Genomic DNA, 15,175 nt, shown 5'->3' with positions numbered 1-15,175 from the left:
CCCCCATAACTCGCCCACACAACCTTATTCCACCATTACTCCACTCCTCCCTCACATTTCACCTTCCCACCACCACCACCATCTCCACATTTCCACTTGCCACCAACACCACCACCACCAAGGGAAAGCTTTAAACTCCTGGTAAGTGTTGTTAGTTTTTGGTACTTTATTTATATTTAGTTTAAGTAGTTAGTTGTTAGTTTAAGTAGTTAGATTAGTTACTTAAGTTGGTAATATAGGCCTTTGTATCGCGAACAGAATCGGTAAATGATTTACCGTTATGTGGTCGGATAATGATAGACCGTTATAGGATCGGAATTTGATTTTCCGTTATTGTGTCGGACATTGATTTACCGTTTTGACTTCCAGGGATGACAGAATCTTTTGTTTTTGGTGAATCACAATTGATACATGCTGCTGATTTGGAAAATGATAATCCAGAGGAGCAACCATCACCATTTGAACCTCCGATTATAATTATAGATGCCTCCCATTTGTATCAGACTAATCAGGTACTCATTGAACAAATTTTTACATGTTTTGTTTATGCTTTGTTTATGCCTTATGCCTTGTTTATCCTGAAACAGCGTTTCCCTTTGAGAGATGATCTTATGAAATGGGTTCGCGACATTTCAAATATAAATAATTTTGTTTTGGTGACAACAAAGTCTGATAGTGGTGCGAATGGAAGAAAAGAATATGTCATTCTGGGGTGTGAGAAGCATAATGTGTATATTCCCTATAGAGATCCTGATCTTGTTGAAGGAACGTCAACACAAAAAACAGGTTGTCCTTTTAGGCTAAAAGGACGACGTACGAAAGATGGTAAAGGATGGTGGTTGGTTGAAGGTGATGGAGGGTAGACACATCCATCTCGTAGCTGGGTCACTACTTGGCCACAATTACGCTGGTCGATTGATTTATGGTGTTTGCAAGCGGTTAAGAAAATCCGCTCGTGGGTCACTGACAAAGATGCAATACTTGCTGAAGAAGTTGGGCGGGGAGAAGTATGTTCACTTTGAAAGAAATGAACCCGGATTGGATGTGATTAGAGATATATTTTGGGCTCATCCGAATGCCGTCAAACTTTTCAACACATTTCCATATGTAGTGATCATGGATTGCAGCACATACAAGACCAGCAAATACAAACTACCCTTGCTCGAGATTGTTAGCCTGACCTCCACGGATAAAACATACTCAATAGCATTCTGTTACATTGGCAGTGAGACCACAGATGACTACATTTGGGCATTGGAGTGTATGAAGTCTCTGATTTCCGACCAATCCAGGTTGCCTAGAGTGATTGTGACGGACAGAGATCTTTCCTTATTGAGTGCTGTTCCACAAAGCCTTCCCACCACTCCCCATTTACTATGCTTGTGGCACATAAACAAGTGTGTTTTGGCAAAGTGCAAAGAGTATGCTGGCACGGATAATGTTGCTGAAGAGGTTATGGAGAAGTGGGCCGACGTGGTAGAAGTTCCAACAGTTGCAGAATTTGAAGTAAATCGGATGTCCTTGTTTAAACTGTGTCATCCTAAATACAGCAAGTTTACCACTAATAGTTCTACTACATGGTTGGTCCACAAGGAGAAATTTGCCAAGACATGGACAAATCATGTGATGCATTTTGGAACAACAACAAGCAACAGGTACAAAAATTATGTTATTATTGGTTTTATTTTTTCATTTCATAGATTATTACAGTATTAATTCTTATATGTTTTAGAATTGAAAGTAATAAGGCGATTTGTTTGTTTGCAGGGCTGAAGGTGCACATGCCAGCTTGAAGTTGATGTTGCGGAACATCAAGGGTGACCTAGCCACTTCATGGGATGCGTCGCATAGTTTGACCATCAATCGCCACACTGAGATAGTAGCATCGTTTGAGCGCAGTATTAACAGAATTGAGCACATTTTCAAGACCCCATTCTACACAAATATTCGGGGATTTGTGTCAAACAAATTCTTGAAACTCATTGATGCTGAACAGACAAGAATGAAGTCCTATGCGCCTGCTAGAAGCATGCAAGCGCTCGTGTCGATCCGCTGGATCCTCACTAGTAGAAGCATGTCGCGACCTCTTCCTCCCGCCCTTCATTCTCGCTATCTGTGCAAAACAAACAAATTTAACAATACTTGTCATAATAAGTAAAGCATTTTCACATATGAGCATATCATTTGAGTCATTTTTCTACTTAATCCGGAAATTTCCAACCAATCATTTAGCAACTAACGATATCAAAAGGAAAATATAGAGAATTAACAAAAAGGACAACTTGTAAGTTCTAACTCAACCGTCATTTCTATATCAAGACTCTAAAACCTCTAATTATTTTGAAGTACCAAAATAGCAACATTGCATGTGAATGTGATTAACAATTTCTAGCTGTGTTAAGGTCAATTTAAGAACTAATCCACTACCAAGCATTGTGCAAAAACTTTAAAAGCAACCATCATCACTAGCAAACAAAAACAAGAAACAACTTTCCTAATTACCAAACATGAACAAGATGAAACTCAAATCTATCTTGATCTTTTCCAATTCTCAACAAATCAGCAAAGTAATCTTGGAAGTTAAATACATGCCATGGTTAAATATTGGAAATAAATTTGAAAATCTGCATTGTCATATCGGAAAATCATTTTCCATTATCATATCGGAAAATGATTTTCCGATATTACAGTGTTCAAATGCAGACCCAAATCGCGCCCCACTAGTGCCCATACTCATTTCATGCAATTTCAGTCAACAAAACACAACAAAACCTACCTCTAATCATCAATCAACTACCCTAGTGTTCAATCATTCACCTAATTCAAACTTGAAATGTGAGAATCATTGAAAATCAAAACTTACCTTTTGAATGTAATGGAATGGGTCTTTGAGGGAGCTTTGATGATGATTAGAACGGAGCTTTGAGGGAGATTGAAGTGGTGGAACCGGATTTTGGGAGAGATTGAAGAGGGTGCGATTTGGGGAGGGAAATTTGGGTTTTGAAATTATGGGTTTCAAAACCCAAACTGCCGTATTTATATGTTTTAAACACAATCGGTAAATGATTACCCCTTATCGTGTCGGGTAATCATTTACCGTTATTAATCAACTGGATTTCTGGTAATTTCGCCCCTTCAGGTGGGGCGGGGGGCCTAATGGGTGGGGTGTTAAACCAAAATCCCGGTTCCATAGGTGGTCCATTTTTCACTTCTTCTGCTTCCACGTGAACACTACCACCATAGCTCAGGCCACCACCACCACCACCATGTGATCTTCGCTTTTCTTCATGAAAATTTCAAAAAGCTTCCACATTTACCTTCCTCAGTGCTCCAAAAGCATCTATCTTCCTTTTCCTCTGTTCACTTTTACTTATTCTTCTTCCTCATGAAAACCACCACCATGCCGGATCTCCACTTCCCTCCGTGAAAACTCCAAAAAGTTTATATCTTTACTGAGTGCCTCGGAAGCATCTCTCTCTTCCTTTTCCTCTCTTTACTTTCACCACTTCTTCCTTCTCATGAATATCACTCATTTCTCTCATCAGATCGTGGTGGCTTACGACAAAGATGCAGTGGCTCTGTCACCGGAGCAGAACTAAGTAGTGGATCCTCTTCCTCTCATGACAAGGAGCGCTGCGGTGATGTTTGTTCCCCTAAAACTCATTGAGCTTGCCACAAACTTAATTTACAAGTCGAAGTTGGTCACCTTAAAATTTTCAGATCGGAATGCATTGCATTTTAGGTGGTTTCTAGGTAGTCCTCCTCCTTTCAGGACACGAATAATGTCATCCATAAGAAGCTTCACCGGAAAAATTGAAGGAGATGATGAAACGCGCAACATCCTTCCTCCCTTCCACGATGGTGGCCTTCGACCTTGCCCTCGGTGGTGGTGGTTTGTCCAATAAGGGAAGTGAAATCAATTTTGTGAGGTCTGCAAAGGGACCACAGTAGTCTTTCCTGATAAAATATTCCCACTTGTTTAGAAAACAATATGTTTCATTTAAAAAAATATATTTAAACAATTAAACTAATGTAATTTAAGATTGAACGATTCCGATACTATTGAATTGAATTGGATTTGAAGCATCACTTAAATTATTATTTTTTGGTCCAAAGGCATCAACTTTTTAGTTTCGTTGATTTGTATAAATTTGATTAACTCTTTCACACCCATATGTTGTTTACTCCTTACCGTAATGCTGGTTTGATCCCTTTAATGTCACTCAAAATAAATCATACCTAGGTCTCAGTTCAACAATGAACTCATTATTTTCACCTACATTGAGTAACTACTTAATTAACTGATAATTACAAATACAATTTTAAATTATTAGATGTGTATTGTAACCAAATTTATTTTGTATAGATGTGTATAAACTTTGGCAACAACTCATGGATAATGCAGATACATGTGTAGTAACAAAAAATAAAAAAATACAGATACATGTGATTTAGTGAAGTGGGACCATCTCACACCTACCAAACCTGCTTTCATTAACTTGATGATACACATCAATTAAATGGAACAAGTGGATTAATGCACAAGTTGCAAGATATTTTTCATTGGTCATTGCCAATATTGTCAAATGATGACAAGATAGTTAAGAGTCAAAACGATCACTACTGGTTGGAGAGTGAAGGAAAGGGTAAGATGCATGCCAACTCGTTCATGATTAAATTTGCAGTTTGGAGGGGGAAAAGTGAAAAGGACTATGATGGTGTTATTGATAGTGGCAAGTGGCAACAACATTGAATTGGATTAGCTTCTAAGACAAGAAAAATCAATAAAATGGAGTACATGCTTTTTCATTCTTTTGTCTTTCTATAACCGGTATTCTTTTGCTGCTTCCTCTTCCTCTATCTCTTCAACTTGCTACAACATCTCTTTGTGCTTGCTAGTTATTAGCTTGTTACATAATGCAATATTGCATACCCTTTCTTTAGTTGAATCAATTTCTTTTGTCTGATCATGTTGTTTGTGCTATAATCAGCAATACATTGGGAAGCAACTGAGAACTCTTCCCAACATGACAATAATCCGTGTGTTGCTCTTTCTGGGACTTTTGGGGGCTCAAATTCATGGCATATCCTCATTTACTGATCCTCAAGATGGTAATGTTTCATCCCATTTCTTTTATTGGTCACAAGTGTCTTTTCTATAACATGTTTGGATCAGTTTATTTTTTCTCAAAATCAACTCCGACACTCAGAAGCTGCTCATGAAAGCTTCTCTATCCTTAGAATTGATTTTGACTTTAGAATTAATTGTAGGAAGATTTCCAAACATGTAAATTGTTCATCAAGAATTTTGGAATGAAGTATTAAACTGGTTTTATTAAATATTGATTACCTTTTGAATCTAGACATGATCTGTAATAGTATCTTTTCATTAAGCATATTTGGTCCCCTTCTCCTTACTTGAATCAACACAGGCTATATTCAGACTATATTTGATCTATAATTACGTAGTAGTGATTATCTGAATTGAACCTAACATGGGTTTAACTTGGTTCTAACTATATGATATGGCATTTGATTGTTAATAAATTAATAAGAATGCTTGTTTCCTGAGAAAAAAAAATATTAATTGATTTTTTACCTAGGAACTCATCCAGATGATCTAATGTTCATCAAGCTCACACTCTACACTTATTAGTGATTTTTTCTACCATTTACTTGTTGGGGATAATTGTATTAGCACCCACATTTTTCTGCCTACATCTCAACTTTTTTGTATTTTTATCTTCATATTATTCTTCACTTCTCACAATTTTTACTGTTTTCTTCCTTTCTCTCACTCATTATTTAGGGTGTATCCACAACAAGAGTAACTCTAGCAAAATATGATTTTTGATTGCCTCATGTGGAGAAACGTGTATTAAACAAAAAAAAAATCCATAACCTAAAATAAGATTTTTGACAAGAAGAGCATTAATTGAGTTCTCCTATGTGCAGTGTCGGACCCCATTTGTTAAAAAAAAAAAAACTTGGTGCAATAAAGCTTCGGCTATGTGCAGTGTCGGACCCCATTTTTTACCTTACATTTTTGTAAGAGACTGATTCCACGGTTGGAACTTGTGACTACAAAGTCACATGCAACCTTACCGTTGCGCGAGTCTCGTCATCTTTCCTTAGCTTTTATAGTAGGAAGAAAATTCATGTAGTTTTTAGAGCACTAGAGCCTTTTCAGTAGGTCAACTCAACATTGATCATTATATTAGTTCACCCTGGCCGAAAATCTAAGTAAATCAAAGAGAGCCTTAAATGAAATTACTAACTACATTCGGTTTAAATTTAATGGTTATTTATTTTTCGATAAATTTAATGGTTATTTATATACTGTTGCAGTTGTTGCACTTAGATCTTTAAAAGATATATGGCAAAATACACCACCTAGTTGGGACAAATCAGCTGACCCTTGTGGAGAACGCTGGGAAGGAGTGACCTGCAACAAATCCAGGGTTACTTCATTGTAATAATTCATCATTTGGAACATCTTTTTTATCTGTGTTCCTCAACCTTGCAATCACTTTTCCAATTAGTAATTTAAGAGTAATTTGCTATGTGCAATGTAAATGTAGGGGACTCTCAACCATGGGCCTGAAGGGTAAATTGAGTGGAGATATTGCCGGACTCACTGAATTGAGATCCTTGTAAGTATGATTTTTTGTTTCTTGTTCGAAGGAAACTAATAGCATGTTTCAATCAGCTTCTCTTTCATCAGAATCAATTCTGGCACTCAGGAGCTTTAGAATTGTATGAATACTTCCAAACATGCAGTAAAGACTAGGAATTAAGGTTGCACCATGTTACTAATCTAACTAGTTACAACCACAAGATCTCTAAAGTATATTGCCACCACAATATTGACTTAGCACTTGTTCTAAAAAATATGTACAATTTTCCATAGCATGTTTTTGCTAATTATCTATGTCATTTAATTTAAATGCAGGGACTTATCATTTAATAAGGATTTGATGGGGCCTCTCTCTCAAGAATTAGGAGAGCTGAGCAAGCTAAATATATTGTAAGATTCAAGAAACCAGATAATTTCCTCATATCATATCAAGGTGCAACTACTATTAGCTTGCCTAAGGCTTTTCTTCTCTGTTTCAGGATTTTGGCTGGTTGCAGCTTCAGTGGCAGTATTCCAGATGCATTGGGGAAACTTTCAGAGCTATCTTTCCTGTAAGAATAATCTTGAAAGAGTCATTTACAAATTAGTGACCCCCTCTTCCTTTCAGAATATTCCTTTTTCAGGATTATGAATTCAGTATCTCATTGAACTGTTTCAGGGCTTTAAATTCAAACAACTTCACTGGAAAAATACCTCCTTCATTGGGTAATCTCTCCAAACTCTATTGGCTGGACTTGGCTGACAATCAGCTCACAGGGTCTCTACCAGTTTCAACCTCCACCACCCCTGGATTAGACCTGCTTTTAAAGGCTAAGCACTTGTGAGTTTTCGTTTGTTTTAGGTTGACACTTTATAAGTACTTTTAGATTAATGCAGCTCTCATTAACAGCTTAGAGTTCATGACATGGTAACATTTTAGGTTGTACCATTCTCACTTTTTAAGTTTTTGTTGGTTATAGGACACATGACTAGTTTTATATTATCTTCCTAATATGCACGCAAGAGACCATTGGATTTGAAGCATGGGCTGTGGACAATGCACATAGACACTTGTGCTGAAATTCAACTATTTATTAGAATAATTTGGGGGTAACAAGGAATGTACTCTATACCACTTGGTCATATAGGCTCTGATACCATGTCATGCACTCTAAGCTGTTGAGTGAAGACACATGAATGGTTTTATATTATAAAACAAAAAACAATGTGTTAAAAAACTGCCCCTTTCATCTTTTAGTCCATTATTAGTTGCTATATCAGGTATTATAGCAAAAGTTTTTTTATTGCTATTTTATGCAGCCATTTCAATAAGAACCAGCTTTCAGGTACCATTCCCCCCAAACTTTTCAGCTCAGAGATGGTACTCATACACATGTAAGTTGCCATTTTGGCATTTAATCATGTTCATAAGTTTATACTCTCAACTATTGTTATTTTTTGAACTGTTTTTCTTCCTGACAGATTATTTGATGGAAACAATTTACAAGGGAGCATACCTTCGACAATAGGACTAGTTCAGACAGTTGAGGTCCTGTAAGTAATTATTTCCTTCATATTTCACATTTTCCATTTATTCACACAATTCTTTCTTCCTTTTAATTGATTTTATTTTCCACTTCACTTCTATTTTACTAAGTTTCCTGTTTTCATGAACTTTTTCTTTCCAATTTATGGCAGCCGGCTTGATAGAAATTTCATGACTGGAGAGGTCCCTTCAAATCTCAATAACCTTACAAACATCAATGAACTGTAAGTATTTATATTTGGGATATGAAAATATACAAGGATTTTATAGTAGCCATAAATGGAGTATTGTTCTCTTTCAGGAATTTAGCACACAATAAATTGACAGGTCCGTTGCCAGACTTAACTACAATGGATACACTCAACTATGTGTAAGTGATTGGCATGAGTTGGTACTTCTACTTTCTTTTCTTTAATATGATTTTATCATTCACACAATTCTGAGGTCAATTTTGAATCTTGTGTAGGGATCTTAGTAACAACTCTTTTGATCCATCTGAAGCTCCAATTTGGCTCTCAACTCTACCATCACTCACCACGCTGTAAGTCTGTACTGATCACAGAAAAGAGTTTCTCCCTTTACGTGTTTCGTGAACTTAAGAAAATGAGTTTCGATCTAACAAGGTAATTTTTTACCTTAACCTGTGTTGTGCTTCAAGTATTATGGAGTTTGGATCTCTTCAAGGTCCTCTTCCCACGAAACTCTTCAGCCTTCCTCAGATACAACAAGTGTAAGTCCCCAACTTTGAGGTGTAAGATAAGTAGAGATATCAGCTCGAATATACAACGGTTTGAATACGGACTAAAGAGCACTTGTCAGAGATTATATACTAGAAAAAACACTGGATAAACTCCAATAAGTTCTCTTTGATCCGCATCCAACGAGGCTCTATATTGCAACGAAAAGAGAAGTAGTCATAATTTTTCATCTTCTAAATCATCCTCAGGAAACTGCGAAACAATGCATTGAACAACACATTGGACATGGGTGACAGCATTTGTCCTCAGTTGCAGCTTGTAGATTTGCAGGCTAACCAGATTTCCTCAGTAACACTAAGTTCACAATACAAAAACACATTAATGTGAGACAACTTTTTCTCTATAATCTTGTACTTCATGTGCATTTTCATTTTTATGACCTTTTTCTAATTTCTACCTCTTCCCTTTCAGTCTCATAGGAAATCCAGTTTGCACTAGTGCTATTTCACACACAAATTACTGCCAACTTCAGCAACAGCGTAAACAACCGTATTCGACCAGCTTGGCTAATTGTGGAGGCAAATCTTGTCCTCCTGATCAGAAGATCTGCCCACAAAGTTGTGAATGTTCATATCCATATCAAGGAACGTTCTACTTTAGAGGACCCTTGTTCAGAGAATTGTCTAATGTAAGCACTTTCCATTCACTGGAAATGAGCCTTTGGGTAAAATTGGGTTTGACTCCTGGCTCAGTTTCTTTGCAAAATCCCTTCTTCAATAGTGATGATTATCTTCAAGTGCAACTAGCACTCTTTCCACCAGAAGGACTATATTTTAATAGGTCAGAAGTTCAAAGAATTGGGTTTTCATTGAGTAACCAAACTTACAAGCCTCCACATGAGTTTGGACCCTATTACTTCATTGCGTTTCCTTATGCTTTCTCAGGTAACACAAAAACAAAATACAGTTACAATTGCAACTTCTATGCAGTGTTAGAAATGAAATTTATCAAAATGGAAATGATTTCAGACTCCAACAAAGGATCTTCTCTTAGAAAAGGTGTTGTTATTGGGATTGCAATTGGCTGCACAGTTCTGATGCTGAGCCTCATAGGACTAGGAGTATACGCGATTCTGCAAAAGAAACGCGCAGAGAAAGCAATTGGATTAAGTAGACCATTTGGTAAATATACAATGTACTCATTTTCTTGTTATTAGTTATTACTTATGACCCCCCCCCCCCCCCCAAAGAAAAAAAAACACTAGAAATGCTATCATCAGTTTTGTCTAAATCACAATCACCTCTTTCTTCCAGCATCATGGGCACCAAGTGGCCAAGATAGTGGAGGTGCACCACAATTAAAGGGAGCAAGATGGTTCTCTTATGACGAACTCAAAAAGTGCACCAATAATTTCTCGCAAAGTAGTGAGATAGGCTCTGGTGGCTATGGCAAGGTATTGTCTTTGTGTTAAAATGTTTCTGGTTCTTGAAATGTTTAATGATTCTCTTTTATTTCCTCTAGGTGTACAAAGGAGTTTTCCCTGATGGAAAAATGGTTGCAATCAAACGAGCTCAACAAGGATCGACGCAAGGAGGCCTAGAGTTCAAGAATGAAATCGAGTTGCTCTCAAGAGTTCACCACAAGAATCTTGTTGGCCTTGTGGGATTCTGCTTTGAGCAAGGAGAACAAATGTTGGTTTATGAATTTATGCCCAATGGAACACTTAGGGAGAGTTTATCAGGTTAGTTCTCATTGCGCAAACACTCAAGTGAGTAAATTATTTGGTAAACAACCATTGCATAGAGCAGAAATATCAATAAAACAACAACAATAACTAAGACCTATATCCCACAAAGTGAGGTCGGCTATATTGATTCATATTGAAGGTATTGGTAAGTTTTAAGTTGGCTGCTGAAAGTATAACACAACTTTTCTCCTTTATCTGGGCTTAGGCCAGCATTTTGCGGATAGTTTTTTGTCACAAGAGAAAGGAAACCATAATACTCCTTAAACAATTAATAGAATCATCAATGTGAATTGCAGGAAAATCTGGCATTCATCTTGACTGGAAGAGGAGACTCCGCATTGCTCTTGGTTCGGCCAGAGGACTTGCATATTTGCATGAGCTTGCCAACCCTCCCATAATCCACAGAGATGTGAAGTCATCTAATATCTTGCTGGATGAAAGTTTAACAGCAAAGGTTGCAGATTTTGGCTTGTCAAAGCTAGCAGCTGACAGTGAGAAAGGCCACGTTTCAACTCAGGTTAAAGGGACACTGGTGAGAAACATTGAACCAGTTCTTAAGTTCAAAATATCTTAGTTTCAAATCCACCAGCAATTTTACACATACATTCACTATGCACAACAAAATACCTAGTGTGATTAAATAACTACATTCAATATTTGGATTTTGCTGGTTCATCTTTGCCAGGAACTTTAAATTCCAAAGGATAGGACATCTTATGAAAAAATAAAATAGCAAATTTTTGTCATTTTCTGAGCTTTATTGCGATTTTCACGACTATATTTCACAACATTCTCAAAATTGTTACTTGTGTTTTACGTGGAATTGTTAGCGGAAAAATCTCCATGATGGTGTCTTTCATTTGCTTTCTCTTTTCTCTATGGTAAACACAACTTGGTAATTGATCTGCAGGGTTATCTGGATCCTGAATATTACATGACCCAACAACTAACTGACAAGAGTGATGTGTACAGTTTCGGGGTAGTTATGCTTGAATTGATAACATCCAGACAACCTATTGAGAAGGGTAAGTACATTGTCCGCGAGGTGCGAACCTTGATGAACAAGAAAGATGAAGAGCATTATGGTTTGAGGGAACTCATGGATCCAGTGGTGAGAAACACACCAAACCTCATAGGGTTTGGGAGGTTCTTAGAGTTGGCAATGCAATGTGTTGAGGATTCAGCTTCAGACCGTCCAACAATGAGTGAAGTTGTGAAAGCATTTGAGACCATGTTACAGAATGATGGGGTGAATACAAATTCTACTTCTGCGTCCTCATCTGCCACTGATTTTGGAGTTACTAAGGGTGCTATGAAACATCCTTACATTGATGCTACCAGGGACAATGTTAATGATAGTAATAATGCCTTTGATTATAGTGGGGGATACACACCTTCAACAAAAGTAGAACCCAAATAAGGCTAAGTAGTTTTGTCAGATATCACTTTCTTTTCTTCTGCATTCTCAAAAGAAAACTTTAACTTGTTATGTTATTCCTGTTCCTTTTAAGAAAGATAATGTTGTCTATTCTTTTCTTTCAGTAATGCAAGTTTATCTCAGACTCATCATAGCAATTCTATGTATAGGCATGAGACAAGTCAATTTCTTTAAACTAAACTTCTCATGTATTGACTTTTCAACTTCTGAAGGACTTTTCAACTTTTCACCACAACTTCTTTATCGCTTTAGGTAAGTAAGTGGATGATCACTAAGAGCATCTTTAACCATGATACTCACTAAAGTATTTACATTTTACTTTTTATAACTTCCAATAATGTCACATCTTCTACACTTTTTTATTAATTTTTACTCCAACCCAACAACTCTTAAAAGTTTATATAAAAAATTATTTTATTAATTGCAAGTTTTATTTAAACCTTTTACATTAAGCAATAATAAATGCAAACACACTTTTCATGACTAAATTGAGTATCTACACTCACATACTCTCACTAGGCATGTTGGAATTAAAAATATGCTTCAATGGTAATAGATATTGGTGAGAGTATGTATTTGACATTACATACTCCCATTAAAAGTGAATTGCAATTGAAAACATAATTTTGGTTAATCTATTAGAGCATCTCCAATGCAAGGTTCTTAGTTCTTATTTCTGAGCTAAGAACTAAGAGCTGAGTTCTTAACCATTGGAGGAGGTTGAGATGAACGTCTTAGCTCTTAAAAATAAGACCTAGTTCTTATATAAGGAGTTTTACTTTTTGAGTTCTTAGCATAAAAAATTAGTTTTTTTTTTCTCTCATTCATCAACTAATTTAATTGAAGTATTGAATTAACATTTAAATTTAAATCAAAAATTAATATGAATTTTCTCCTTAACTTTATTTTGATTAGTGAACATTGATTGAGTGACATCTTGAATATCTTCATCACTTAACCCAATAATTTCCTCCATATGTTCATCAGTAATATTGTTCCCATGAGTGTTAGTTTCTTTGTCCAAGTCCTCAACAACATCAGCAAGATCTTCTGCACCTTTCTCATTGGCACGATCTTTCCCAAAAATTATTACCAACCGGTCAAAATGAGGAAACACTTTGTTCCTATAATTCTTCATAATGTTATCTTTCTGCAAGCAAGAAACAGTAAAAATAGTCACATCAAATATTTAATATAGAAAAAATAAACAAGGCATTCAATAAATTAACTTTAACAGTTGGATAACCTTGTTAGCTTGAATGTAGGTGTTCCATCATGAACATTGAGATGAGGTATAGTACCTAAGGTGTAAGGAACATGATGTGAGATTCCTAGGGAGAATGACAGCGTAACCGCTTTGGAGAGAGAATAACTGAATTTCAATCTTGTTATTTCACAAATGAGCCAAGAGTCCTTTACATTTGGTATCCCTCCCCTATTTATAGTTGGGGGAGTTGGGCTTAGTGCCTCCAAGTCATCCTAATGGGCCAGTTGGGCCTCCGGGAGGAAGGCCCAAGTCCCCGGTCTGCTCATCGCCCCAGGCCAGCGCTCCTGGGCGAGGGACCCTGGGGTCTCGCCCAGTCCACAAGTCCACAAGACACCGAGCTCGAAGCATGAGAGCTAAGTGTGTCTTTTAAACAGAAGAAACAAGGCGATGGCCATAAGAAGCTAACTATTGCTAAAAATAAGGTGTGAAAACAAAGCACAATTGTCAACATGGCTTGGTAATTTAAAGCTTAAGAATTTACATTTCGGATGTCTTGTCACGCTCCCTTGGCAGACCAAGTCCACAAGAAAGTTTGTGGCGGTGACGCTCGGTCCGCTCGCCCTGCCATAGTCATGCATGTGTCCTGAATCGTGATCCCTTGACATGTGTCGAGCCTACGCCACGCGTTGCGCCCTGAAGTGATACAAAAGTCAGCGAATCCAAGGAATCTCAACCGCTATCTTTGGAACGTCCTTTCGAATCACAGTAGAGCCTGACAATTTGAATTCAAACCAATAAGCTTCAACTGTTGTAACCTTTCATTTAATGCATTTTTTTTCCTCTTCCCGAAACTCGCGCCGCACTCCCTTGAGTAATCATTTTATCCTGCCACGTCAAGGCACGATTCCCCAACCACTACTCTCCCTGGCCTTTAAATCCTTTCCCCTTCCATCATTCACCTTTTACTGCCAACTGTTCCCATATTCATCCCTGACTCTCACACTGGTTCCCTTTGCCGATCTTGCGAACTTAAAGCTCCGGCCCCTCTTGCTCCTCTTCTCACAGTCCTTTCCTGGTTAGTTTCCTATCCTCTCTTTCTCCTTCTATTTTTACTGTAACGCCCCGAATTTCGGGTGTCACTTTAGTAACCTATTAAAGTAAATATGCAATATTTTCCAAATGATTTATAAACACGAGTATATATTTTTTTTCTTTTCAAATGTATTTCCAAAACATGTCATGCATACTCCTAACTACAAAGGGATTTACATCAAGCCTTGAACAAGGAGAGTACCCGAAACCCAAAATATAAATTTCTAAAATCGTTATGCAAGCTTAAACCAATAATGGTTAGCTCTCTAATTCAAGGCTCTAACTCTACACCCGACTCTATTCTTAAAGTCTTCCACAGTTCTTCAAGTTCTCCTCTCCGACTCGTACGAAGGTCAAGCTCCATCGAAGATTCTCCATCGCCTAATAGCGTTAAGCGCCCAAACAACAAGTAGCAAACAGAAAGGGTTAACTCCATGCAATTACCACGTATGAAAGGGAAAAGCAAGCTATCAAAGTTTAAGTGCATAACATGGCACATAAGCTAGCAACTTAATTCAAGATAGATAACGACATATATCCAACAACCTAAATTTAATTCAGATATCAACAACATAGATTTAAATCAGATATCAGCAAAATCAACAACATAAAATCAAACCAGATATCCACAACCTTAACAATATAAATCAAATCAAATCAAATCCAATATATAAGTGCCATGTTGTACAACTATGTGCTACTACCAAGACAGGTCAAATAAAAAACGTCTCGCAAGACGGGACAGTCACCTGGAACGAAAACCATTGATCTGCCACTTAATAACGCCACGAAGGCCACACAGTCCGTCAAATCAAAAGCGTCTCGCAAGAC

The 15,175-nt window shown here is 37.2% G+C and overlaps 1 protein-coding gene across 1 annotated transcript; it reads left to right on the top strand.

Annotated features, from left to right (window-relative positions):
* Nucleotides 1-4,632: 4,632 nt before the first annotated feature.
* On the top strand, nt 4,633-12,182 carry LOC130711500 (leucine-rich repeat receptor protein kinase HPCA1). Its single transcript, XM_057561163.1, has 20 exons — nt 4,633-4,831; nt 4,992-5,112; nt 6,349-6,472; nt 6,582-6,653; nt 6,953-7,027; nt 7,117-7,188; nt 7,296-7,457; nt 7,937-8,011; nt 8,099-8,170; nt 8,315-8,386; nt 8,464-8,532; nt 8,629-8,703; nt 8,821-8,892; nt 9,109-9,243; nt 9,332-9,804; nt 9,889-10,041; nt 10,174-10,313; nt 10,382-10,601; nt 10,904-11,139; nt 11,518-12,182. Exons 2-20 carry the CDS (start codon nt 5,028-5,030, stop codon nt 12,025-12,027), a joined length of 2,892 nt encoding a protein of 963 aa, XP_057417146.1. The 5' UTR covers nt 4,633-4,831; nt 4,992-5,027; the 3' UTR covers nt 12,028-12,182.
* The last annotated feature ends 2,993 nt before the right edge of the window (nt 12,183-15,175 follow it).

This window comes from Lotus japonicus, chromosome 4 (assembly GCF_012489685.1).
Source record: "Lotus japonicus ecotype B-129 chromosome 4, LjGifu_v1.2".
Lineage (NCBI taxonomy): Eukaryota > Viridiplantae > Streptophyta > Magnoliopsida > Fabales > Fabaceae > Lotus > Lotus japonicus.
This window is presented reverse-complemented; position numbering and strand designations above follow the sequence as displayed.